Source organism: Medicago truncatula, chromosome 7 (assembly GCF_003473485.1).
Source record: "Medicago truncatula cultivar Jemalong A17 chromosome 7, MtrunA17r5.0-ANR, whole genome shotgun sequence".
NCBI classification, from domain to species: domain Eukaryota; kingdom Viridiplantae; phylum Streptophyta; class Magnoliopsida; order Fabales; family Fabaceae; genus Medicago; species Medicago truncatula.
The window spans coordinates 7,640,060-7,666,274 of record NC_053048.1 but is presented as its reverse complement, the minus strand read 5'-3'; the positions used below and the strand labels follow the sequence as shown (position 1 = coordinate 7,666,274).

The 26,215-nt window shown below is 33.1% G+C and overlaps 2 protein-coding genes across 2 annotated transcripts; both read right to left on the bottom strand.

The window, feature by feature from the left end:
- Positions 1 to 11,815: 11,815 nt before the first annotated feature.
- LOC11443834 (60S acidic ribosomal protein P0) lies at positions 11,816 to 14,436 on the bottom strand. The gene is made up of 2 exons (XM_039828146.1): positions 14,236 to 14,436; positions 11,816 to 12,702 (listed from the first exon to the last, which is right to left on the bottom strand). The coding sequence occupies exon 2, from the start codon at positions 12,683 to 12,685 to the stop codon at positions 12,119 to 12,121; it is 567 nt and encodes a 188-aa protein (XP_039684080.1). The 5' UTR covers positions 12,686 to 12,702; positions 14,236 to 14,436; the 3' UTR covers positions 11,816 to 12,118.
- Positions 14,437 to 16,572: 2,136 nt separating this feature from the next.
- Positions 16,573 to 19,782, bottom strand: LOC11440317 (uncharacterized). Its single transcript, XM_003621701.4, has 4 exons — positions 19,005 to 19,782; positions 18,135 to 18,375; positions 17,180 to 17,297; positions 16,573 to 17,079 (listed from the first exon to the last, which is right to left on the bottom strand). Exons 1-4 carry the CDS (start codon positions 19,631 to 19,633, stop codon positions 16,988 to 16,990), a joined length of 1,080 nt encoding a protein of 359 aa, XP_003621749.2. The 5' UTR covers positions 19,634 to 19,782; the 3' UTR covers positions 16,573 to 16,987.
- Between the last annotated feature and the right edge of the window lie 6,433 nt (positions 19,783 to 26,215).

Here is a 26,215-nt window from a genome sequence, read left to right as displayed (position 1 = left end):
AGTGGGACCCATTTTCATCCTTGTGACTGTCTCTGAGTCTTTTCAGATTGATTTTTAACATTTCATCAGTAAACCTTGTTAAATTCATTTCAAACTTGCATCTGAGTCAGTGTCAAGTCAATTTGAATCTGTTTAGGTCATTTTTAGCCCTAGGGGCATTTTGGTCATTTCACACAAAATTTCGGCATAGAGAGGTTACTTTGAAGTACCTCATTTAAGCCATTGATTCGTTTTAGTCCGTTTTGTCAATTTTATTTTTTGTTTCGCTTTACGTTTGGTCAAATTACGTTTTTTATTCAATTTTATTTTTAATTGCATTTTGGTCCCTCAATTGAGGTCCCAAAATTGCATTTTTTGTCCAAACAGTTTTTAATTTCATTTCAGTCCTTACTTTCATTTTCCAGTCCTTTTTTATTATTTTTTTTGCAGAAAAGGTCCCAGGGGCATTTTTGTCCAGAATTTTCGCACACTTCAGTCTCAGTCCAGATGGCATTTTCTCATTGGCCCACAAATACACATGGCAGACTATAAATAGATGTGTCAGATCCAAATAAAAAAATCAGAATCAGTCACATCACAAAAACAGAAATTTCTTTCTCTCTCCAAAATCAGTTAGATCCAAAACAGAAAATCACCAAAAAATTCTCCAAGAACACCAAGAACAAATCTTCACAAAATCAACAAATCCGAACCGGATTCACTCAAAACCAACTCAAATCATCACAAAATCAACAAATCCGAACCGGAATCATTCAAAACCACCGCGAATCATCACACCAACACCAAATCCGTACCGGATTTTCGAGCAAAAGCGGCACCACCGGAGCATAACGCGCGCGCGCGGCGGAGAGAAGAGGAGGCTCGGATTTTTCCTCCGTTTCACGACGACGGTAACACTTTTTTCCCTCGTTTTCGCGCATATACACATGTGAAAAGTTTGTTACGAATCAAGATTTGTAGATCTAAGTTTGTACGTTCGGATTTTTGAAATTTTGAGGCCGGATTCGGACTCTAGAGCGAAAAGGATATCTAGATCCGTAAGCTTTTTTACAAAAAGAGTGAAAAAATTCCGAAAGTTCAAGTGTAGATCTACGACGAATCTCTCACCCCTTTTTAAAACTAGCACCGGATTTGTGTAGAGGAGGTGGTGATGGAACTTTTGATGTAAAAATTTTGAAAAAAAAAGTAGTTTGAATTTTCCGGCGCGGTGGCGCCGCCGCCGGAAACCGGCCGGCCGCCGCGCCGGAATCACCACCACCATCAGCTCCGGCCGCCGTGTTTTAGAGAGAAGGGAGAGCTTCTCTCTCTAAGTTTAACTTAGAGAGAGAAGAAGAAAAGGTTTTGTGATTTTTTTGTGAAGAAAATCCTTTTTATACTCCCTCCGATCCCACGCGCGCGCGTGCGTGCTCTTGTTGTGTTCCCTCGCTCTGTGAACCATCAGATCTGGATTGTTCCAAGATCTGATGGCTGCTGTGTGTTTGATTTTGAATCCTGTGCATGACTTTTTGTGTGGAATTTGGTATATCTTCTGTTTGAACCGTTAGATCTTTGATCTAACGGTCACTGTGCTTCCTGCATTTTACACTATCTTTTATGCTTTTTTCTGGACCCTTTGATCTTTGATCAAATGGCTGTGATGTGATTTTGAGAGCTTGATCTGGACCTCTGGATTCATCCAACGGTCCAGATTAAATCCTGCTGAGTTTTTTTTTAATTGCTTTTTAATTGTGTTTTAAATACCTTTTTTACACTTTCTTGGTGTTTTATGCTTCTAAAAAATTTTCTAAAAATATTTCCCCATCATTTTAATTTTTCCTCTAAGTATTAGAATTTATTTGCTTATTTTTGCATTTATTTCCTTTACTTTGTTCTTTAATTTTTGCTCATTAAAATTCCATATATGTTCTTGATGCATTTTTACATATTGTGATTGATAAATTCTCATATTTTTACCCCTTTTTATTGCATATTCATTTGGTGCATTTTTTATCATTCCCATTATATTTTTCCTTGTTTCACTAACATTTTGTTCCTTATGTGACTTCACTCATAGCATTTCACTATCTCCTCCACTTTCTTTAGCTTAGCATTTATTTTTGCAAATTTTAATTCATTCGGTGATGTAATGTGTTATCATTGGTTTGTAGCTTGGCAAAGAGGCCATAGAATGTATTTAGGCAATTTTTGTAATATGGACTATGGACACTATGACGCACCGGCACGCACACACTCACCCTAGATGTATGCCTAGGATTGTATGTGTAGATGTATGGCTAGGATTGCATGGTTAGATGAATGCTTAGGCTTAAACACTTAGAGAAAATCCAGTTTTTTTCCAAAAAATATGCAAACAAATTCGCTTCAAATATTTTTCATAAAAATGGAGTCAAAACTCCAACAATTTTTCACCTTTTATTTTGTTAATAAAATTCTCAAATAAATCTAATCATTTAGACTTTTTTTGCAAAATCACTAAACAAACCCCCACTTTTTCATACTCTAATGCTCATGAAGCCTCTCAATCCCCTTCTTCAAATCATTTTCAAAATTTAAAATCAAACAATTAAAACAAAAAAAGCAACAAGTCTTTTTAGCAAGAACTACGCCGGTTTTGATCCCGTAAAACGGTACGTAGGCAAGGGACTTTAACCCCTCCAAGCCGAAATAAAATCAAAATTCTACTTCTTCTCACCCCCATTCTTCACTAATCATACCTTCTTTTTTTACAAATAAGCAATAAAACTAAAGCGTAGAAATAAACTTAGGAGAACGGTTCTTATGGAATACCATAATCGCTCCGGGTGCCTAACACCTTCCCGTAGTGAAAACGACCCCCGAATCTAGAACTTTTTAAGGGTTTTTCTCCTTTTACCCTTCCCAAGAAAAAAGAGAGATATCAACGGTCGAAAGGTTCAAGTCCAATTAATGGCTTGACACCCAAAAACCATGATAACACTTAGGTTAGGCTATAACTATTGTATCTTTTGTTAGGTGTTCTGATGTCTCATGTGTGAAGTTGCTCTTGTGATAGTGTTGTTTTAATGATGTTTGACTAGATTATGCACTAAGTATTTTAATGATGTTTATCGTGCAGAGTTTACATATTCAAATTAGTTAGCACGTATGTTAAAGCAGCTAGTCATCCATGGTCTTAGCTTTCCTCAAAGTGTCTTGTGTGTCAAGTTTTTTTTTCTCGCGAAACTCTTTTTCAAAGTCTTTGAATGGAATCATAAATCGATTCATTGACATCTTCTGGTATTGTTTCTTGTTGTTCATGACAACATGAATCGTTTCATGTACACTATGATTTTTATCATGTTGACTCGAATCAAAATATTTTGAAATCTTCTGAATCGATTCATTTGTGTTCTCGGTCTAATGATTTTCCTGGATGAATTGTATCATTGTTCTATGATTTGTAACAATCTTTATCTGGGCTTCACTAATTTGATTCATACCCTTGTTTGTGCTGTCTTGAATCATATCGATATTCGTCTGGAAAACCTTTGATTCAATTCACATGTTCTTTGAATCGTATCAATCTTCAAAGCTTCAACTTTTCCTATTTTCACGTGTCTGAATCAATTCATACTTAGTATGATTCGAATCATGTCGTTATTTTTGCCACTAAAATTTCACTTGTCACTCATGTCTATATATAGCTAAAAACACATACCTTCCAACTCATTGAATTTTTGCAAATATCACTCTAGAGTATACAAACCTCTCTCTCTACTTGTTCTTAAGATTAAACACTTTTTCTAAGATCTTTGTAGATTTTGAGTCATAGATTTCTAGGATGCTCTAAGAGTTGTACATTGGTTTCTTTCAAGGAACTTGATTGAGGCTCAAAGATCTAAAGGAAAAGAAGGATATCTTTCCACCTCCAAGGGAATTATGGGGGGTGTTTCTAACTTCTCAAAGGTTCAAGGGGATCCAAGCTTCCAACATAGAAAATAAGAATTCAAGGTGAAGGAATTCAAAGGATTGCATGGAGGCTTGAGTTTCGAAGACCTAGAGGCTTTTCAATTTCAAGAGAACTTGAAGATTGCTAGTGTCGTGGTTGCTTAGGATAGAAAATTAGGGTATCGAAGGAATCTTTTGTAATCATAACAATTTGTAAACATTTTTCAACATAGTGGAAGTCCTTGATAGAGAGATATTCTATCAAGAAGAGGGGAGTACCCCGAAGCGAGAACAAAAGGGGGAACCTCTATTAATTCTGCTGGTCTTCTCTTCTCTATCCTCTTCGATATCTACAATTTTAATTACATATGAATTACTTGTTGAAGACTTCATAATTTGATTGTGAACTAATTTTTTTCATCTTTAAATCTTATTTGTTTTTCATTGTTGGTGTTTCCCAAAACACTGTGAGTATTTTAAGGTGAAAAGACTTTGTGCAAGTATACATTGTCCAAGTAATAGTATAAAAAGATATTGATCCCACATGGATTGGGTAGCTACAGCTCTCTATAACATTCCATAGAAAACTTGTTTCCAAGAAAATAAAATAAATCATTTGTCACAACAGTAAATATAAAAAGTTAAAGGTTGGGAAAACAATTAAAAAGACTTAGAAATTCTCAAGGTAAAAAGTGTGGTTTAAACTAAGTTCATGTATGACAGAGCTTTACTATGATTTACAGAGCTATAGTTTTTTACGACTTCCTGGCAATCTGGTGGCCACTGGGAGTGTTGTGCACTCAGCCTTCGTGTTAAGGCCGTGAAGGCATGCCTTTCAGGGTTCAATCACACAAAACTTAACACGCAATGTCTAGGTTAGGATCTCAACTTTTCCAAAGAAGTGTACTCTAAATGAGCTTTTGGCCTATGACAAGAGTTCTATCTAGATCTTAGAGCTTGATGCCTCCTCAAAGATCAAGTTTACGTTCAAGGAGTCTCTCTTGATCCCTTCACTTTTCAATGCTTAGGGACATATTCATATCTAACAAACATGTTCCACTCCCATACTGGTTAAGGATCAGGGAGCTATAACATTTGAAGCAAAAATGATCAATTTTTACTTCTAAAGATCTTGAGTTAAATCAAGTTTGTTAGAAAGAATCTCGACGTTGTAGCTTTATATATCACAAGTAAAGAATCCCATAACCTCACAATGTCTAAACCATGGGAAGGGTTTGGCTCATTGTGAGCTGAACTTCAACAATGAAGATAAACATAAATGAAAACATGAAAAGTTAAATCGATAGATTAAAAGAGGTAGTACAAGATTACAATCCTTAAAGAAAATGGGTGAGCTAAAAGCATCACCAAGTAAGCTAACTATAAGCCTCTATGAACTAGCCTCCATGCTCATCTATGGTGAAGATGAGATGGAATTAGAACTCTAAAGCTTCTAACCTTAGCTAGAACTTGGCCTCTCGAATTCTATTACAAATTTTTGGACCCTTGGTACTAACACATTGTTGTCCTTTTATAGTACAAGGCCAACAACTAGAAGTTGTACCTTTAGTCATTTTACATATGAGTTGTCCTTATCATATCCTACCTCCTCCTGGGATATTCTTATTTTATTCCTCGGATTCCAATCATTGGCGCCAGCTCATTATTAGTCTTCATTAAGCAATGGTCAGCCATGGTCCCTTGGTTATGGGTCCGTACTAGTTGTACTACCCGACTTGCGATCCAGGGAGTTGCATCTTTCCAAATCTTCAGCGAAACAATCCTGATCCAAGCTGCAACTTCCTGTATCTTCAGAGTCATTCCTTAGCATACTTCATCAAACATGTACAACAATCATTACTAGTTCAAAAAGATTAATTAACACTAAACACTACTTAAAACTATAAAAATTCTAAATAGGCACTGATTAGATCTCTTAGGCAATTCAATCACTCAATTTCTTGTTCATTATAGGAGCTAAGTGCAACGTGATAACCAACTATTTTGTCGGTTATAAATTATCTTAATCTTCTTATCATCAACACACGCAATTTCAATCGTCACACTCTTATTAATCCACGTTTTCGGAAAACCTTCCCCCCCCCCCCCCCCCCCCCCCCCAAGCACGCTATCTAGCTCGTCATATAGACTAACAAGCTGAAATGATTAATGATACACTTTTAGCAACTGTACTAAAACTATCGAAGTAATAAATTAAAAAGTTTGTTTCCACATGGACCGTGATAATATCAATAAAGCAGAAGCCTTATTAAATAGGATGTGTAAAAGTTATTTTGTTGCCCTAGGCAGTAGATTTGATTTGATTGCATAAAATTTAAATAACAGAAAGTAAAGATTTTATTAGAAAATATGGAAAGAGATGGGATCAGGTCTTTCGAATCCTCTGGTTCCCCTGATTGGTATACTGCACCTATTTCTTACGAATGATTCTCTAGTTTCACGATGGTTAACAAAATAACCATAATCAATCCCTTGACTTAGGACCCTATTCTCCAATTACAGCCTCTAATTCCTTATATGATCTAATATTCTTTGAAGGTTTTACGAACGTTAACTTAATATCTCAAATAAACGATTATCCATTGCTAGGCTAGCCATGTTTATTTGAACAACTCAATTAGGTCTAAGTTGAAAGCTATGGTCAGTAGTCATTCATTCTCACGAAATAATGTTTATATTTGATCAGGATATAAAAAGCATTAAGAACAATTGAATTGAATAAAAACTAAATTGTCATTCACAATAAATAGAGTTTCATAGCAACATGTTTCAATTAGGGTTACACAGAATCATCTTAGACCTAATCTCTAAGAGATTTAGCTACTCATAATTGAGTTTACAAATAGCATAATCAATGGAGGAATTAAAACATACATGAAATGATTAAAGGATGATGAAATCACCCTCCTATCAGTCTTCAGGTCTTAAAATCGCACTTTTGGCTCTCCAAATCGTAACTCTTGTTTCTGGAACTGGCTTCAGCTTAAATATGAAATATTTACTACACCCAAAATCACGTCATGGCTGTAAAAATTGTGCCACGATTTGTCACTTAACCTAGATTCCTTCGAGATCCTTCTGCAAAATCGTGTCACACCACCAGAAATCGTGTCACGATTTCAGTGGCAGAACCTAACCTTCATTCTGGACTAAAAATCGTATCACACCATAAGAAATCGCGCCCCAATTTTATACTTTCAGCATCTCTAGAATTTCTGCTTTTCACACCTCTGTATACCTCATATTGTCTCATAACTCTATCAAAATGTCAAAATAAGTCCTAAAAATTACGTAATGACAGCATGTCATCAATTAACTAATTCTAAATGTCATGTAAAGGTATGATGATAGTAGAAAATAATCAACAAGTCTCCCAAAAGGTTTGATACTACAAACAACACATTGGTGAAAAAGGAATAAAACACGTGGGACTATGAACATTCCCAAGATCATTAATTTACCCTTCCACCCTCACTACTCCTAAGGTGAGTTACTAGTGTAGTCAATGATCCTCGTCCAAAATGCATCTACTAAAATGAGTGGTCACAATAGGCCCTTTAATCGCCTTCAACCTTGTGTGGAGTAGCATGAGATAGTATTTCGTTATTGGCTTTAATAGACTATTTACCTGATCTATCACACAGGTCGGTTAGAGTTGAAGACCTTAGTATTTTTTAACAATTGATTATTTTAGTTTTTTATTAACATATTAAACTATATTTGATGACATTCTTGTTATGATTTGCAAAAAGAAAATCATATATGATGATATGGAACACATCAAATTTATCACAACCTTCGCTAATATAATTGAAATTTTATTCATTTGAATAGTTAACTCCTGAACATTCTGAAATAATTCTTTTTAAAGACATGCAATTTTATTATAGAAACAATATGAAGACATGACACAACAAACATATTACACTTCGAATGTTTAACTTGCATAGAAATTGCAGTCCTTGGTATTTTGCATCTTTCGCAGTATATCTGGCCTACAATAGTAGTAATTATTTATGCAACTTGATGCATGCCCTATACAACCATCTCGCCTCTATCTCAAACTCATAGTCCTCAGCAAGACAGATCCAAAGCATTTATGCACCCATCATTATGGTATCCTTTAACACTTACCAATAGAAAAAATGACATTAACAACTATAACACTTATTATCATAGAACTATTTTACTTCATGTGATAGTACGTAAAAATTGTGAAAAGGAACTTTGTTGTGAATCTGAAAGCAAATATATTTTTTTTAAATAATTGTTTTAACAATAATAAATGCATAATCGAGTTCAAAATAGCAACTTAAGAAGTCCAAACATAAAGGATTATAACAAAAACTTAAGAAGAGCATAAGAATAACATGTTTAAACAATAAGAACAACATAAATAACATACTTAACACCAACTTTAATATCACAATCAACAACAAAACACAACTTTATAGATTTTCAAAACAAACATTATGAGATATGTACATAAGTATTAGGTTCAATTTATATAGATAAAAAATAGACACGGCAAAATCAAGTTCAAAATAGAAACTTGAGTAATCCAAACATAATGAATTACAACATAAACATAAGTAAGGCATAAAAATAACATACTTAAACGATTAGAATATCATAAATAACGTAAGTAACAACAAATATTAATAGGCTAAATTACATATCTAGTCTCTTAACTAATTATGAGGTTTTATATTGGTCCCATAATCAATTTTTGTTTTGTTTTGGTCCTTTAACTCACCTCCGTTAAGCAACTAAATCCTTTATGTTAAATATTGTTAAAAAACTGGCAACATTCATCATACCCTTCACCACCTTCATCCTCAAACCCAGAAAATCATCATCTTCATCACTAAATCCAGAAAAAAAAAAAAATTATCATCTTCATCATAAAATCCATCATAAAACCCTGAAGGAAAAAAAACTCAAAAATTAAATCTAAATTAGTATATTCATCATCCAAAATTAAAACAAATTTAAACCCATCAATCTTCAAACAACAATAACACATGAAATTGAATTAAAATTCTGCAAAAAATTTCAAACATTATGAAGATGATGATGAACACAATGAATTTCTGGAAAATTGCAGCAACAGTAAGGTTTCGAATTTGAAGCAAATATGAAAACTCAAAATAAGTGAATAATCAAGTATGAAAATTGAGTTAATTCATCTCTAAAACTGAATTTGAGCGCATGGACACAAGGAGTATATCTAGATTTCGAATTTCTACTCCAAAAGCATGAATCGTACATGAAATTGTTCGACTATTTTGATGTAATCTTAGTATAATACACAAAAACAGTACACCTAAACTCTAATTCATGATGAACGCAAGAGTTGAAGGAAAAAATGGGAAAATTTGTAATTTTTTTAAAAAAAATTGAAATTAAAATCAAGTTTATGGATCAATGACTCCAATTGACGTGAATCTCAGATGAAGGTTCTAAATGTTGATTGTGATTGGTTGAATTTTGTTCATTGCAAATCCTTGAGGTTAGGGTTTGAAAATTTGGGGTTAAGTTTTAAAGGCTAGAATTACAATGATTGTGATTGTAATTGGTTGAATTTCTATGATTACAAATAGTTGATTTTTTCAAGAAGGAATTTTCACATTTTGAAATTGAGGAGAGGCTGGTGATTTTGTGGTGGGAAGAGAGACGAGGGAGAAGATAAGTGAAGGGGATGGCGTGTGTTGTTATGATGTTGAGAAAATGGTTAAATTTGTTATTTGTTGTTTTTATTTATTGGTTTAAATTTTTATAATTTGGGTTTAATTTGAGTTTTTTTTCTTCTTTTATGGAATTGATGTTGAAGATGATGAATTTTATGGGTTTTAAGATGAAGGCGATGAAGGGGGATGAATGCAGAGCCGCTGTAAGGCACACGTGTGCTCGGCGGTTACGAATTTGTGGGAAGAAATAAGCAAGTGTGTCTACCAAGGAATAAGGATGAAGTTTCATAATACAAGAAAGACACAAAGCCAAAATAAAAAAGCCAGACAAGCGGCATTAGTCGGTGGAATAACTGATACAAAGAGATGGATTAGTCCACCTGGCATGAAAATTGAAAGATAAAATAGGCATGTACACCTTAAACCACCATCATGGATGAAGTTTCACCCTGTCAACTAATAGACGACTCTTTGTTTTAAAAAGTCCTTAGATTACGCTCCTTCCAAATTATCTAGATAGTAGCCTTTCAAATTATTTGAAAACAAGAGTGAATATCCTTCTAAAGAGATGGAAACCAGTAAGCAGATGAATGAAACCTTGGTTTGGTATACGAAACGCCAATCAAATAAGATGAATGCAGCACTTTAGCATGTCATTAAAAGCTGGAAATTGCTCTTTAGGCTTCTCCAATTGCTCTCGGGCACCCCGAAATTACTTTTATGCTTCCGCTGATAGTTAATTGTTGTTCGAAAGACTTCTTAAATCGGTTAAACCGTTTTAAAAAACGATTTAACATATCTAAAAAGTGTCGAACAACACTTAACCGCCACTGAGCCAACAACAATTGATAAAAAAGAGCAATTGGAGAAGCCTAAAGAGCAATGATCTTAAAAGCTTGCCTAGATATTATTGTAGCATAGAAAAACAATAGGAGTATGTTGTAGCATAGAAAAATTTCCTAGATGTTATTGTAATAATAATAGGTATCCCAACATCTTCAAAGATTGATTTTGATCCTAGCACAAGAATATCATAATACAATTACTGGGTAGCCAGTTTAACCCAAAACATCATCATATTTATATCAGAGACTATGGGAAATTAAGATTAGGTTAACACTATAATCCCAAACAGCCTGAGTATTGAGGCATGAAAATAAGCATTGAAATAAAATCTCCTTTTTCAAATAAAAGCTTCAAGGAGAAGACTTAACTGCATTGTTCGGGTAGGAAGAGCTAGGTGTTTGCCAAAGGGAAAATTGCATATTAGAAGGAAGAGACGATTTCCATAGCCAGCTCTAAAAAAATAGAATTGCTCAGGGTATTTACGCCTAAGCAACCTAAAATAATCACCATCATGAGTAAAGTCCATGATGAACTAGATTTCCAAATCATTTACGAGACAAACAATTATGCTACTGATGAAATTTTGCAGATCAATAGGTAAGACAGTATAGTACTGCGGTAAGTTCCAAGCACCAATTACATACAAGTCTTTAACCCTATTATTCAGGTCATGGATAGGGGATCACATTACATATATATGGCTTAACATTGGTTCAAAAATTGGTATTTCCAACTTCTATTTCTAGCAATGCTTGTTTTGATGCCTAGTAATACAAACTGTCCATGACCATGTAACGTAAATACTAAATATAATATTCTTTAAATAACTATAGTACTGCTTAAATTTCAATAAAACCCTTGAAACATATGATTCTAGTACACTCTGAATTTAAAATGATTGATACTCATCTAAATTTTCAAGTAAAATAATTAAAACTTCTCACTTTCTCCATCTCATAATAACTCTACAAATCACAATCAAGAATCACATATACTCACACTCGTAAACACTGATTTTGTATTCAAACACTATCATTACTAGTAACTACCTATCTATCTATGCATACAATTCTTATTGCTTAACCTTAAAACACTGTAACCAGTCATAACAACTTTGAATCTAGGGTTTTTTCCAAGTCCGAATTTGGAAAACACACTCCAATTATAAATCATCAAACTAATTTCTCAAATACTAAATTCAGAGTTAAAACATCGAACGCAAGTCTCTACTTATGTACTCATCATTTAGAAATTTAGAAATTTGAACTTAAAATTGCTTTTATCAAAACCAAAATCATAAAACAGATTTCAAGTTTCAGGTGGCATACAGATTAAAAGCTAAAGCCAAAGGCTATATCAAAACAACATATTTTTGAGAAAAAAATAAACATGAGGGGATCTATTTCCACTGACATACAAATCCATCACATTATTTAAACATAGGATAAAAATTCTGCGAATTAGAAGTCCTTATAATAGAATTCCAAAATAGAATTCCTAAACAACATCATTTCCATTCTCCATCATTTCCTACAAAAGAAGAATTTAACTATAAAAAAAGTTTGAAAGGAAAGAGGGCCAGGGGAAAAGATCAATCTCACGATAGGCATCCCTCATGAAATTATAAATCACAGAATCAAAATCTTCCGTCTGCATCACAAATTACCAGCCAAAAGGAGAAAAGGAGACCATATGCTTGTCAACAAGAACTGTCTCGATCTCATCATGTAACAGTGCTGGGGCGGCGAGAATTTTGAGCTTACAAGAAAAGGCTCGGAAGCTTGTGAAGATTGTTGGTTACAACATGTAAGGCCCAATGGCAACTGTCCGGATTGCATGTAGGAACAAGTTTTGTACGAGTCATATGACATGTACTTGGGGCACATGAGAATAGGATTAACAACCTTGAGCTTAGCAATCCGTTCACTGACATCCCTCAAGTCACCTTTGGTAAAAATCAAAGCAACGTTCCCAACAAGGAGTGGAACGAGATTAAGGAAAGCATGACTGTTTCCAGTTTTCTCCGCTGCTTGGATAATAGAGCGTTTCATCAATGAGTTCTTCCCCATCACAACTACTGAATCTTCGTGCAGTGCTCTCCTTATACCCTGAAGCTGGTTCGATCCAACATTGTCTGATGAAACCACCAAAACTTGTGTGTACTCTCGAAGAAGCTTCCCCATCTTCGCGTCGTAAGCTGCCTTTGCCACCTTCCCAGCCATGTTACTGATCCAAATCTCTGAACCAATCGAACCATTTAATTACAGATTAAAACAATATCTGAATTGAAAAAATATTATCAAAATAAAGCAGCAAGAAGCATTTTAAAGTAAAGCAGCAAAGGTACTTCATACACGTTGATATGAATAAAACATCACAGATATTATATTTACTCACACATCACACCTAGTTCACTAATTAACAATGTTAAAATAACCGCATCGGTTACACTAACAACAACAACCAAGCCTTACACCACTAAGTGGGGTTGGCTACATGGATCAAATGATGTCATAATTTTCTATCACATATTATATCTTTATCCAACACATTAATCTCTAAATCTTTGTTAATAATTTCACTTATGGTTTTTATAGGTCTTACTCTGCCTCTAGTAATTTGACTATCCTCCATCTAATCTACTCTCCATACTAATACTACAGAATCTACAAGTACACGTCTTCTCTCTACATGCCCAAACCACCTAAGCCAAGTTTCTATCATCTTTTCTACAATAGGTGCCTAGGTAGTCAATCCCGATGGGATCGCGGAGGAGGGGCACATCTCAGTGAAAAACCACGACGGGAATGCGAATCCCAGCCCACTTCTGGTCCATGGCTGCTCTAGATGGGAGAGCGGGTTCCCAATTCGTGTGCTCTGGTTCCCGCTTTAGGAAAATCAATGCCCTTAAAATTTGAACCGTTTGAAGGGAAATTTGGGTTTTTCGCACAACCCTAACCCCTTTCTCTCTTCTCCTTTCCACTCTCTCTCTGTAACCGCTGTATTCAACCTTAAACTCCTTCACTCATTACATATTCTCTGTTATTTTATCATATAGTTTTTTTGTTTGTTACATTTGAATGACATTAAAAAAACACATTGAATCTCTAACTAGTAATTGTTATAACATCTTTTTTTGCTCTCTGTTTTTTTATAAAATCTCTCCTTTGTTCTTATACATTCTATCATTTGAGAACCCAGCGATCCCGCTGAATGGGATCCGCTATCCCGCTTTTGGGGTCGGCCACTCCATGCTGCTATCCGGGATTGACTACCTAGATAGATGTTACCCTAACTCTCTCTAGTATTCTCATTTCTAATCATATCATGTCTAGTCATACCACACGTAATTTACACTAACAATGCATAAAAAACCAAACAGTAGAAGTAACAAAACTCTTTTAAAAACATATCAAGCTTACGAAAAACCCACATTCAATTTTGAAACTATGACAACATTTCAAAATGATAGAAGACAAAGAATGCATAGATATGTGACACACATTTTGAAGTAAAACCTGTTGTGGCATTTTATCAAACACATACTGTGCACAATTGAACCGTAAATAATAACAACACCCAAAGTCTCCTACTTATTCTATGTCTTAGAAGAATAGGAAAAAAAATTGAAATGCAAAAAATTTAATCTTTATAACAGTAATATTATTATATCGATAAATTTGAATTCAATATAAAAGAAAAAATCATTCTTAACAAACAAAAATAACGACTCTACTATATTCATGAAGTTTAATAGAAAGATCTTTCTTACAGAATGGAACAGTTTCCTGAGAGATGAAGTTTGTTGAGGTGTGAAGATGAAGGGGAATCGAACTTGTATTGGTGAAAGAAATGGAAGAAGAGAAAAGAGAAACTGAAATAAAGAGACTGAGGAACGGAATATGAGTGATTTTGGAAGATTTGTCGAAATGGGCCGGGTGCTTAACCCGGTCCGAACCGGCCCATAGTGGGCTGGGTTGTAAATATCAGGGTTTGTCAACGAGTCTATTTCTTAGGGTGTGTTTGGTCGAGAGAAGAAATTGAGGAGAGAGAGAGAGGTGAGAAAGAGTATGAGAAAAGAGAAAGAGGTGAGAAATAGAGTAGATTTAATGTAGTGTTTGGTATAAGAGAAATAGAGAAGTGAGAAATGTTGATTGTTAGTAAAAGTACAAAAGTACCCTTGATTTAAAAAACTTTTCTATAAAATCAATTTTTATTAACTTAATTAATTTTAATATTAATTTATTATAATTAATTTAATTATTTAAACAGATTAATAACATATCGTAAAAAATAGTCAACTTAAAATTTTTTAAAATTTAATTAGTCAATTAAATAATCTAACATACCTTTAGTTTAAGAAAAAAAAATGAAATATACAATTTTTTTGAGAGAGAGACATGGTGATGGGTAGTTGTGTAAATAATGGAGTTTCTTCCAATTTCTTCGCATCAGTGGAGAGAAACAAAAAGTGGGTGGGTCCTATCATATTTAATCTCTCTGCTGTCTTTCTTTCGTGCACCAAACAATCGAAATTATGTATTTCTCCCGTATCTCTCTCTTTGGTTTCTCTTTCTCTTGTATTTCTCTTGTACCAAACACACTGTTAGTGTTTTTTTTTCTTTTATTATTTCACTTATTTGATTTTATATTACATAATTAATTACTTTTTGTCAAAAATAAATAATTACTTTTTTTATTATTTAAAAGAACGTTATTCTGTTTTCTGGTATTTACTTAAACATTAAGTATTGTGTTTCCCAATTATGTATCAATTGAATAAATGAAACATATATCGTTAGACGAGATTAAGAGGTGATTACTGATTGATTGTATGTCAATATTTGTGTTAATCGTTTTGCCATATTGTCAATATTCAGGAGGTGCAAGAGCTAGGTGAGAATGTTTAAGCCATATTGTCGTTCTAGTCAATTCTTCATTTCTCTTTCTTTGTATGAAATTGTTTGTGAAAAAGTATAGTATTCAATACCAGTTTAAGTGGTTTAGAGTGAATGACGACCTTCAACCCAAAGAGGGACAATATTCTAGTCTAAGTACTGGAGACTTCAACCCAAAGAGAGTTTACAAATATGTTTATATTTAAATTCCTCTAATGACACGGGCGAGACTCGAACCCAGTGTCATGGATTCCAGCCAAACATCACTGGCCAAGAAAACTTTCTTTGCTAATCCACCATCACCACCGTGATTCCAAACCAAGGAAAGCAATTCCAACCGAGGAAAGTTTCTTCCATCGATTTGTCACCACCACTGCATTTCCAACCAAGGAAAGTTCTTCCATCAATTTGTCACCACCACTGTGAGTCTTGGTTCTTTGCAGAACCTTAACTAACTTAAAAAATCAATGATATGCACATGTTATAAGTTTTTTATAGAATCAATTCTAAAGACTCCAAGAATTGATTATGAAAAGTTGAGTTAAAAATATTGATTGCTAGTATTTGATAATGGTATCCTTGGAAGTGAGATTAGATTAATTGTGTTCGTTTAAATAATAAAAGTAGAATAATTTCGAAGTTTTTTTTAAGTTTTTCAAGTACCACAACCAAGATTGATTTTATTCAGCCAAAAAGGATTATCTTGCTTCCAGAATGATCAATGCTAGTCATCCCAAAAGAAATAAATTCCTTTCTTGTTTTTCTAACCAAAAACAGTCTATACACTCAAATTTGATTGAGTGAATTGAAAAGCGCAATTTCAAATTTGGGTTGAAAATAATCTCAACCAAACATGCACTCTATCCAAAACTTGTCATTGTTATATCTGTCTCCGCTGTGCAACACGTGCTTTGCCCAGTGCATTTCTGAGCTATTTTCCTGAAACAGGGTGAAGACTTGCTGGAAACTTCATTACAAAAACAATTATTCACATACTAATAAAACAAAGCACACCCTGAGGTAGCCTCAGAAGCTTGCATGTACCACATTCGATGCTAGAACACTCTATCCGGTCGAAAATATAAGCAAAAATATATGTATTTATTTTGCTTATATTTGAGACTAGAAGGAGTACTTTGGAAGTACGACATTACTGGTGCAAAGTGGTACCCGGGCTGCATCAGATTTTGAAATTCAAAGTAAAATGAACATATAGAAGTCCAGAAAGTAAGCCACTTCATTACTGTGACGAAATCCACTGAGATACAACAACTCTTCAATTTGAACAACACGCTACCTAGACGGCACAAACCTCTCTAAGAAACTCAATAACAAGAACAACAAAACAGAAGCCGGTGAAACTAATACAATACTCTAGGCGTAGCGCAAACCGCAAGCAAAACCTGCTTGTCAAATGTCAAGAGAGTCAAAGATGAATGATTCTAAATGTCAGTAACAAAACAAATGTGACACAATGAGGTTCTCCTTGGGACCAAATCCAGTCGTTGGGAGAACCAGATTGTTGGCGGCCAAACATTTCTAGAGTGGCCATAAATAGGGTCGAAGAAACTCTAATTCTACTTAATCCTCTACTCCACAAAATTGCAGGCTAAGAAAGCCTCACACTCACAGTACCACAGCAACCTTTTCTTGGGAAACAACAGCAGAAGGATGAGCAATTAAGGGCTCATAGTGGTCAGCTCCAGCACCACACCAACCTGCATGTAAAAAATTGTTTAGAAAGTTCGCTCAATCATTTTTAAACTTTAAAATACGGTGCAAAAAAGGTACATGACAGAAAACAATTTTCTCCATTACCTGTTCCTTTCATGAAAAGGAAGAAGGGAAGTTCTGCAATTTCGCTCCTTGGACGATGTGGAAGGAAAAACACACAATTTTCTTCATCAACCATTGCATCTGAACCATGCGCTTGCACCTTAAATAGATGAAGAAAATTCAGATGGAAGCATGCTTAGATACAGTTTGTCACAAATATGTACACAAATCAAACACCACAAAGAGACAAATTTTAAAGTGGTATTAATTTTCAACATTCTGGAACCTAGAATTATAATCAAATCTTCACCATGTTACATGCAATGATAACTATAAAAGGATAACTCACAACAACAGCTCGTATGGAGAATGTGAAAACAAGAAACTTGCAAAATCATCACAAATAAACTCCTAATGATAAAGTCTCAAAAGCAGTTATTTCAGGTCAAAATCAAACACACGGGAGAATATGAGAATCAGCAAGCCAGCTAGCCACAAATACTTGACATACATAACAGATGGTCGTCATTCCAACACAGAATACTATACTTGATCAATGCTCTACAAACAAGTAATTGAATGTATTACATTACACAAGTATATCTGCAACAGGTCAGAACTCAGCTTCACACTATTAAATGTATGTAATACTCAAAATATCATTGAGTGATTGATTTGGTGGCTGGGTCCTCTCATCCCGTCAATTTTCGAAATTACTCTCCAGAATGTAATTGAACAAAACATTTTTTCTGTTGTGCAAACAGTTATAAAACAAGTACGAATTAAAGGATTGTTGGCATTTAAAAAACGATAGTTTTTCAAAAGAATTAACCTGATCCGTTAGAAAAAAATCATTGAGAATCTTGAGATTATACAACAACTCATGCAACGTAACATGTTAACGGAAACAATACACACAAAAGTGAAAAAGAAGTTTTTTCTTAAAAATAATAAGAAAGAAACTTCAAGTCTCCATTGAAAGTTCCTGCTTTCTTACCACATATATCTCACGCTTGAACTCTGTAGAAAGACACTCGATTGCAATATCATCTCCGAAAGCTGCAGCACGACCCTCTCTATTCTCATCTACAGATAACAAACCCTCCTCAGTATATTGCAAAGTGATGATATCATATTCATCATCAGGTGAACCTGAGATCAACATGTATTTGGCCCAAGTTTGACCATCATTCACAGGAATACATCTTTCTTTGTAAATAGACTCCGCAGCCATTTCTCTTCAATCAGAAAAACAAAACAAAAACAAATCGTGTAAAGAAAACAACCAACAAAACAAGACACAATAAGCATCATTACAAAATTTCATATCATGTCTTCTCAAAACAAAATATGTTCGAATCGTTTGTCTAGTATCTCATTTTTTTTCAGCAAAGAAAAAAATAGTGAAGACCCAATTTGGTCTCTAATTTTTTTGCGGCCCAATTTAGTTTTTGACACATTTTCTTATAGAAGACTAATTAGTCTCTGATTCATTATAACAAAACGTAATTTGGGCCAAGAAAAAATTGGATCTTCACTCAAAAAACAAAATGCAAACAAGAACATTCTTGTTCTTTACAATCATAGCTGTTAAATTTCAGATCTTACGAGCAATGTGAACTTCTATTCAAAAAAATTTCAACAATTCTAAAACCCTAAAAACACATGAACATTGAACAAACACAAATTGAAAAACAATACAACAAAATATCAAATCATTCTTCAAATTACGCTAATACTATACCATCAAAAAACAATTCAATAAAAGATCAAATCTTTATTTAATTTCTCATTTTCTATTCAAATGAACAACATTCAAGATAATGCAAAATCTATCAAAGAAACTATAAGCTATTCGATTCGATACCTTTGCATGCCGAGGTGAACGAGTTCGTCAATGGCAGAATCAAGAGAAAACCGATCCTCCTTCTTCGCCAACAACTTCACCTCTTGAACAACATGAATACCCCAACCAAACATCAGATCCGGCGAATACATATGCCGAATCGCATCATCAATCGCTTCACCTTCTTCAAAACTCACAGATCCATAATCCTCCAAAAATCTCTTCACCGTTCTCCGTCTCAGCTCCTTCGCATCCACATCTTCCATTTCCATCGCCTTCCTCGACGCCGTGAATAAACAGTTTCCGTCAGATTCCACCTCGCCGCCGTGAGAAAGCCGGAAAACAACAGATCTCAGATCTGACGGAGATGAATCCTCCGTCGCCGGTGGCTTCCATAGAACTCCCTTTGCATGAAGACGTTGAAGATGACGTCTTTGAATGTCTTCCAAACCAACAACATCTTCCCAGCCTCCGCCGCCGGTGAAAGCGTCGGCGGAGAGATTGACCGGAACGACGAGATCTACGGTGGTTCCGATGGTGTCCATTTGTGTCGTCGGCGATTTGGAATCGATCCAAGGAAGCGCCGACGCCGGTGAGCCTTGAAACGGTTCGGCGGCGACGGTGGTTGAATCACATAGAAGTTTTCCCATTGCGAAGAAAATGAATGTGCGTAATTACTTTTTTCACCCTTATTTTTGTTTGAAACGAAGAAAGATTGTTCAATGAAGAAGAAGAGTTGCAGAAGAGAGAGAGAGAGAGAGAGAGAGAGAGAGGGAATTAACGGATAGATGGACGGAGCGGGAGAGTAAGACACGTGGATAAATGTGAACGTTAACCAACGGTATTATTTCATTTCAGACCCAAAATTTAATATTCTTTATCTTTCTTGCAATAATTCCCTCAAAAAAAAAACTTTCTTGCAATAATAATAACTAAAAAGGAAAGAGTTTAATTAGAATAATTATTTTAATATCTATTTTAGTTTTTTTTTAGGAAAATTGTATTTATTTTAGTTTTTTTTTTTGACAAATGTATTTATTTTAGTTGATATGGCAACAAATAATTAAATGTATTTTTTAATAAAATCATTAGATACATGTAGAAAATAAGAGAAATGATACATGTACGATCATTTTTGTATAATTTTTGGACAATTTTTCCTCTCATACTCACATTTTATTATTATTCTTTTTGTTTCATTTTCTCTCTTTGTTGTTTTTAACAAGAGAAAATAACAAAATTATTTCAAAAGTTGTCATAAAATGGTTGTTCATATATCATTACTTATAAAATAATTATACACGATAAAGTATACTAATTAAGTTTATTAGAAAGCTTCCACACAAAAAAGTTTATTAGAAAAATATTTTGAGTCAAACAACAAATAAGGAAAATATTATTAGTCAAAGTAATAATAATAAAAATAAGGAAAATATCATTAGTCAAAATAATAATAATAATAATCAGTATTTTGAGGAAATTATTTAATTCATTTCCATATAAAAAATTAATGAAAAGTTAATACTAGTGTCATAATAATTTTATTTTGATATATGAATTGAGTAAACAATAGTTTTAGTTTTTAAATTTGTGAAGCAATGCCAGTGTTCGTAAATGTGTTAAAATTATAAAAAGATATCTCTAAGTCTATTTTATTCAAAAAAAAAATATCTCTTAAGTCTATTCTCCATTGGTAATATTATTTGTTTGCAAATGAGACCTTGCGTTTCTTTTTTAATGGAAAGACAAAGTTATGATATACTAACAAATAACCTAAGAGACAAGATTATGAGTGTGTTTAATATACTGAAAAAATAAAGAATTGAATAGAACAACTTCAATGTTTTGTGCTTAACTTTAAAATTGTTTTTCGAACGAGACAAAATGAGGGCAAGATATTAAACGAAAACTAAAATTTTTGTTCCTTTGCTAAACCACATCGCAACATTTTATGTACTATTTGTTTAAAGGAAAATGTTAATAATTGTCTTTGTGACTATTTATGACACGGTATTGAAGCAAGACCCTTGTTTAAAATATGAAAATATTTTTCATCAAGATCGCACAAGACAAAGAATTGTTCAATACCTTCAAAGATCATATGATGTTCTATTTTGTGTTGTTCTTTGTATATTTGATGTCACGGTAAATATGTTAGGATTATGATCATCCAACATAGTTTTTTAAATACGACACTAAAGTTTTTTCTGTTTACAATACGACACTAAATTTTGAGAAATGATATTTGTACAACTACTTTTTCACAACTTTTAAAACAACTTTCTCTCTCTCTCATACTCACATGTGTTTTTATTCTCTCTCTTCTTCTTTCCCTCTCCAGTATTTTTATCCTATCACAAGAGAATAAAAGTGATTGTCACCAAAATTGTCTAAAACTAGTTGTACAAATATCAATCCTCCTAAAGTTTAGTGTTCATGCACATAACTATTTTAAATTGAATTAATTGTTTTTTATACCAAATGCATTTCATTCAACCAACCGAAACGAGTATAGTTTTCTTTATAAAATATTCCTATGTTTTCTCACAAAATATTGCATTTATTGATTTTGATATTGTCAATTTGGCATCAACCAAAATTGATAATGGCCACTAATGGTAATGTAACGTGGTTGTTGAATGGGAATAGAAAATATACGAAGGGCATATGCCATGCTATGCTCATGCTGGCTGCATTGGTGGTGTGGTCCAACAACACCAACGAAGATGACAGGAGACAACAACCATAGTTTTCATTTTTTATTTCATGTTTCTCATATCTCTCTTTTTCATATTTCTCTCTTTTTCTCTAAAAAAAATCTATAGATCGAGTCTAGTCGATTTTTTTTTTTTTTTTTGGCATAGCTTGATATGTGGTCTATCATGTGTTTCCTTTTTGGTTGATATATGCTTACTATTGATAATATGGAGACATTGTGGTGGGAGACATTGGCCAACCACAATGTCACATGTGACTTTCTTCTTTTTCTTTCACAAGATTTTTTTGTTGTTTTGCACACTTGTAAAAGATCATGTGAAAGAAAAAGAAGAAAGCCACATGTGACATTGTGGTTGGCCAATGTCACCAACCACAATGTCACCCAAGTGCTACCTTGATAATATTAACTGTTTCTGTTTTATCTCTCTATTAAAAAAAAATTCAACCATGTAATTTAAAGATTCTTTGATTTTTTATCTTTATGAATTTTGACGGTACAAAATCAATGATATGACAGAGGTAAACCAAATTTCGCTCAAATTACAGCGAGTGAAAGTACCTTAAATTTAAAATTTGATTGTAACCTAATAGGAAGAGTGAATTATGGTTTTAGATTTTTAGGATAATTTTCGTGAGTTTAGGGTTCTTATTATTTTTCTGAAAAATTGTGTTGAAGGTATAAACAAATATGGAAAAATAAAGAGAGTAGGGAAGAGAAACTGGACACAAGAAATTATAGTGGTTCCCCTTCTAACCTAAGGGTACATCTACTCCCTCCACATTCCGTGAAGGATTTTTACAATAATAGAATCTTTGTACTATCCTTAAAAACAGTAAAAAGAATTACTTTGTTACAAGCAACCTTACCCCCAAGGCCACCAAACAATATTTCTATACAACACAAGATAACACTCCATTATCTTTACAACAAGAATCTTCATCGAACCTTGTGATAATATTCTCACAAACAAACAAGATAGCAAGCACCCCACTATCTTTAACAATAATTCTCACCAAACCAATGATAAATTTTTTACAAAGAAGTATCGAAGAATTGTATGGTTGTATCATATCAATATAACTTTCAAATAAATATATGTTAATGCTCATAAACCCTTTTGGATATGAAAATATAATCAAGGTTTCACAAAATGGAAGTTTGAAAGTTTTTGAAAGAAAATGATATTTGATCTTTAAATATTTGAATATGAAAGTTGTTTAATGTTGTATTGAACTGAAATATATTTATAGAGGCTTTAGAAAATGTCCATGAAGCAATGCTACCTTTTATAAATGGTTTAAAATGAAAATGCACAAATTTGAAATGGCATCCATTTCATAAAATTTAAAATTTTGAAAGTGGTAGTTGGTTACACTATAACGTTTTAAAAAAATTGAAACTTGTAACACTGGTAACCGGTTACCATAATGTGTAACCGGTTACACATGCTTAAAAATGATTTTCAAGAAGTTTTTAGGCATTTCTTCATATGAGAACGTATAAAAATGACCTGTGATAAGTTCGAAAAGATTTCTTGAGCATTCTAAGTTATAGAGATGTTGAAAGTAATAATTCAAAGATAAAGATCATACTTACAATAATTATCATTATATAATCTAAAAGTTTTCATATTCATCTTATGCCTTCGTAGTTTTTCTTCTTTTGTAACGTGAGTTTGTTATCATTAAAGGCTAGCCAAGTCCAGGAAGGAAATATTCTTCACATATCTCTAAATCAAAGCTAGAGAAGTGAAATTAGAGGATCTTAATCATTCATACACACTTTATACACCATGAAAGTGATATAAATAAAGATAGTAATGTGATATCTTGGTGACGTGATAGGAAGAGAAAGATAGAGAGATTGTGAGGTGTTAAATTGGTGTTAAGAAATTATAAGGGTGTACAAATATCATAAACAATTTAAATTTAAATTTAAATTTGCCCACATATATGAATTAATTATTAATAGCAAGCCACATTTTTTTTCTTAAAATTGATTTAATTATAATAAACCAAATATAAACTGATATAAATCAAGTCACTCGAACAATTCTTAACTATAATTTAAGAATTTTTTTTAGCAAACAATTGATTATTGTCCTTGCAAAAATAAGAGTGAGGATATGCAATTTCTCAACAAAATGTAAATACTTGGTAGCAAGAGAATTAATATGTGGCATGATCTTAAATCTTGAATCGAACATTAAAATATCATAAAGTCTTTTATAACCCTAAACGCACGTCAAGGAACGTGGTAAATGGTCACTCAGGAGATACACATATTAAAGTCCTCGTAAACTTGCTTGACGCAAATAGAATCCATATAAGTGACGCATCAAAGCACAAAAGGGTGTCATTAGCTCATAATATTAGAGAATTACTAATTTGGCCACTTAGAAATTCCCCCTTTAATTTGGCCACTTAGGATTGTTAGACCCTACATATATGAAGACTACATTAAAACTTTTCAAGCTTCACTTAGATTATACATCCAAAAACGGGACACTTCCTTTTCCTAAACAAACTCAGTCTAAAATATGTAAAGTGGTATTCATGGGCTAGAGATTAGACAACACTTCGCTTATTCATAATTCATGTGCATACACACTTTTAACAATTTTGACTATACAAAGTTTCATAAAATGAGACTCGGATATGCATGTAAGGATGGTTTCACATATTTTTAAAACACATTAAAGTTCAATCAACATTGTAGGGTCACAAATTCACATAGCAGAGTCAATCAAAATATGACTATCGGTTAGAATATATTATGATTTAATATAAGAACATTATAGAATCATTTATGATATAACATATTCGTAATTGAGTCATTTAGAATAGGGGTGTTCGCAGTGCGGTTTGGTTCGGTTTTGAATATAAAAGTCATCCAAACCACGAGATAAAAAAGCATACGGTTTGGTTTGGTTCGGTTGATTTTTAAAAAGTCATCCAAACCAAACCAATGCGTCTTGGATTGGTTCGTGGTGCGGTTTGATTCGGTTAATAAGACCTTTCAAGTACAGTCCTTGTAGTTAGAAATTCAAGTAAATAAGTCTTTTTCTCATCACATTACTAGAGAATCTTTGTAGTTAGATCAAAGAGAAAAGAGAACCGTGAATGGTGACCATTTGTAACAAAGAATGACATATTTGTAGCATTTTAATTGAAAATCTCTATTTATGGTGTTTAAGAAACAATTTTTTAATTTATGGTAAACGATATTAGACTAACTAGTTAACTAATAAACAATATCCATAAACAATTAAATTGACTATGTACAATAATCAACCTATCCAACTTGTTGGTGCTAAACTTTTAAACCTTGAAGAGAATTGTACATCACCATGATCTTCCTTCTCACTCAAAACCATGAATGTGCATGAGGATAATTGACAAAAATAAAACATTAGATTCAATGTAATTGTAATACATACATATTTACTCCCTCCGTTTCTAAATATAAGAAAAATTGACTTTTTGAGTTCATTCATTTAATGATGTATGTGGTCCATATTATGAACCACATACATCATTAAATAAATGAATCTAAAATGTGAGTTTTGCTTATATTTAAAATCGGAGGGAGTATATAAGAGTCATCATTAATTTTTAACTAACATTTTTGTATGAATTAATTACGGTGGTTGTGACCATTTAATTAAACCAATTAGTGCAAATGAAATTCAGATTTTATCAAGTTTGTCACATGGAACCAGACTAACAAAGTTTTTGTGAATAAGAAACCAAACTAACAAGTGTATGTGTGTATGCTAACTCTTGAAGTCTAGTTTAGATGTTAAATGTGTACATATATCTATGATTGTGATATGAATAAGCATGGTAAAGTGGGAAAAGTACCGCACACTATTTCATATGACAGAGACTGCACATCACACAACTGTCCAACACTAAACCTTAAAACATCAAGGGTTAATAAAGTTTTTGGTTCCTATAAATATCTGCAGTTTTGTTTTTAGTCCCTATAAAAATAAATCACACTTTTTAGTCCCTACAAAATTTTCCGTTAGTGTTTTTAGTCCCTGTTAAATTAAAATTTGTTTAATTATGCTTAAAATTTTAATTTTTTTAATGATTTTTTACATACTTGTTTAAAATATTATAAAAGGTTCCGCCACAATAAATTAGCTCAAAATTTTATTTTTAGGTCCAAATTTTCGTTAGTTTTATCTTGAATTTTTGGCGTTTTAAAAAAATTATATTTAATTTATTACATGTTAAAAAATTCTAATTTTTATAAAAGAGATTATTATAATGTTCTTAACATGGCTGCTAAAAATCATTTAAAAATATAAAAGTTTAAGTATAATTAAACAAATTTCAATTTAACAAGGACAACACATAATTTTAGCCCTTGTAAAATTAAAATTTGCTTAACTGTGCTTAAACTTTTAAATTTGTAACATAATAGCCACCACCACAAAACAATCAAATGGCTGTCACGGTTGTCTCCCCCATCTCAAATCTGAAAACAGTGTTTTAAGCTCTCT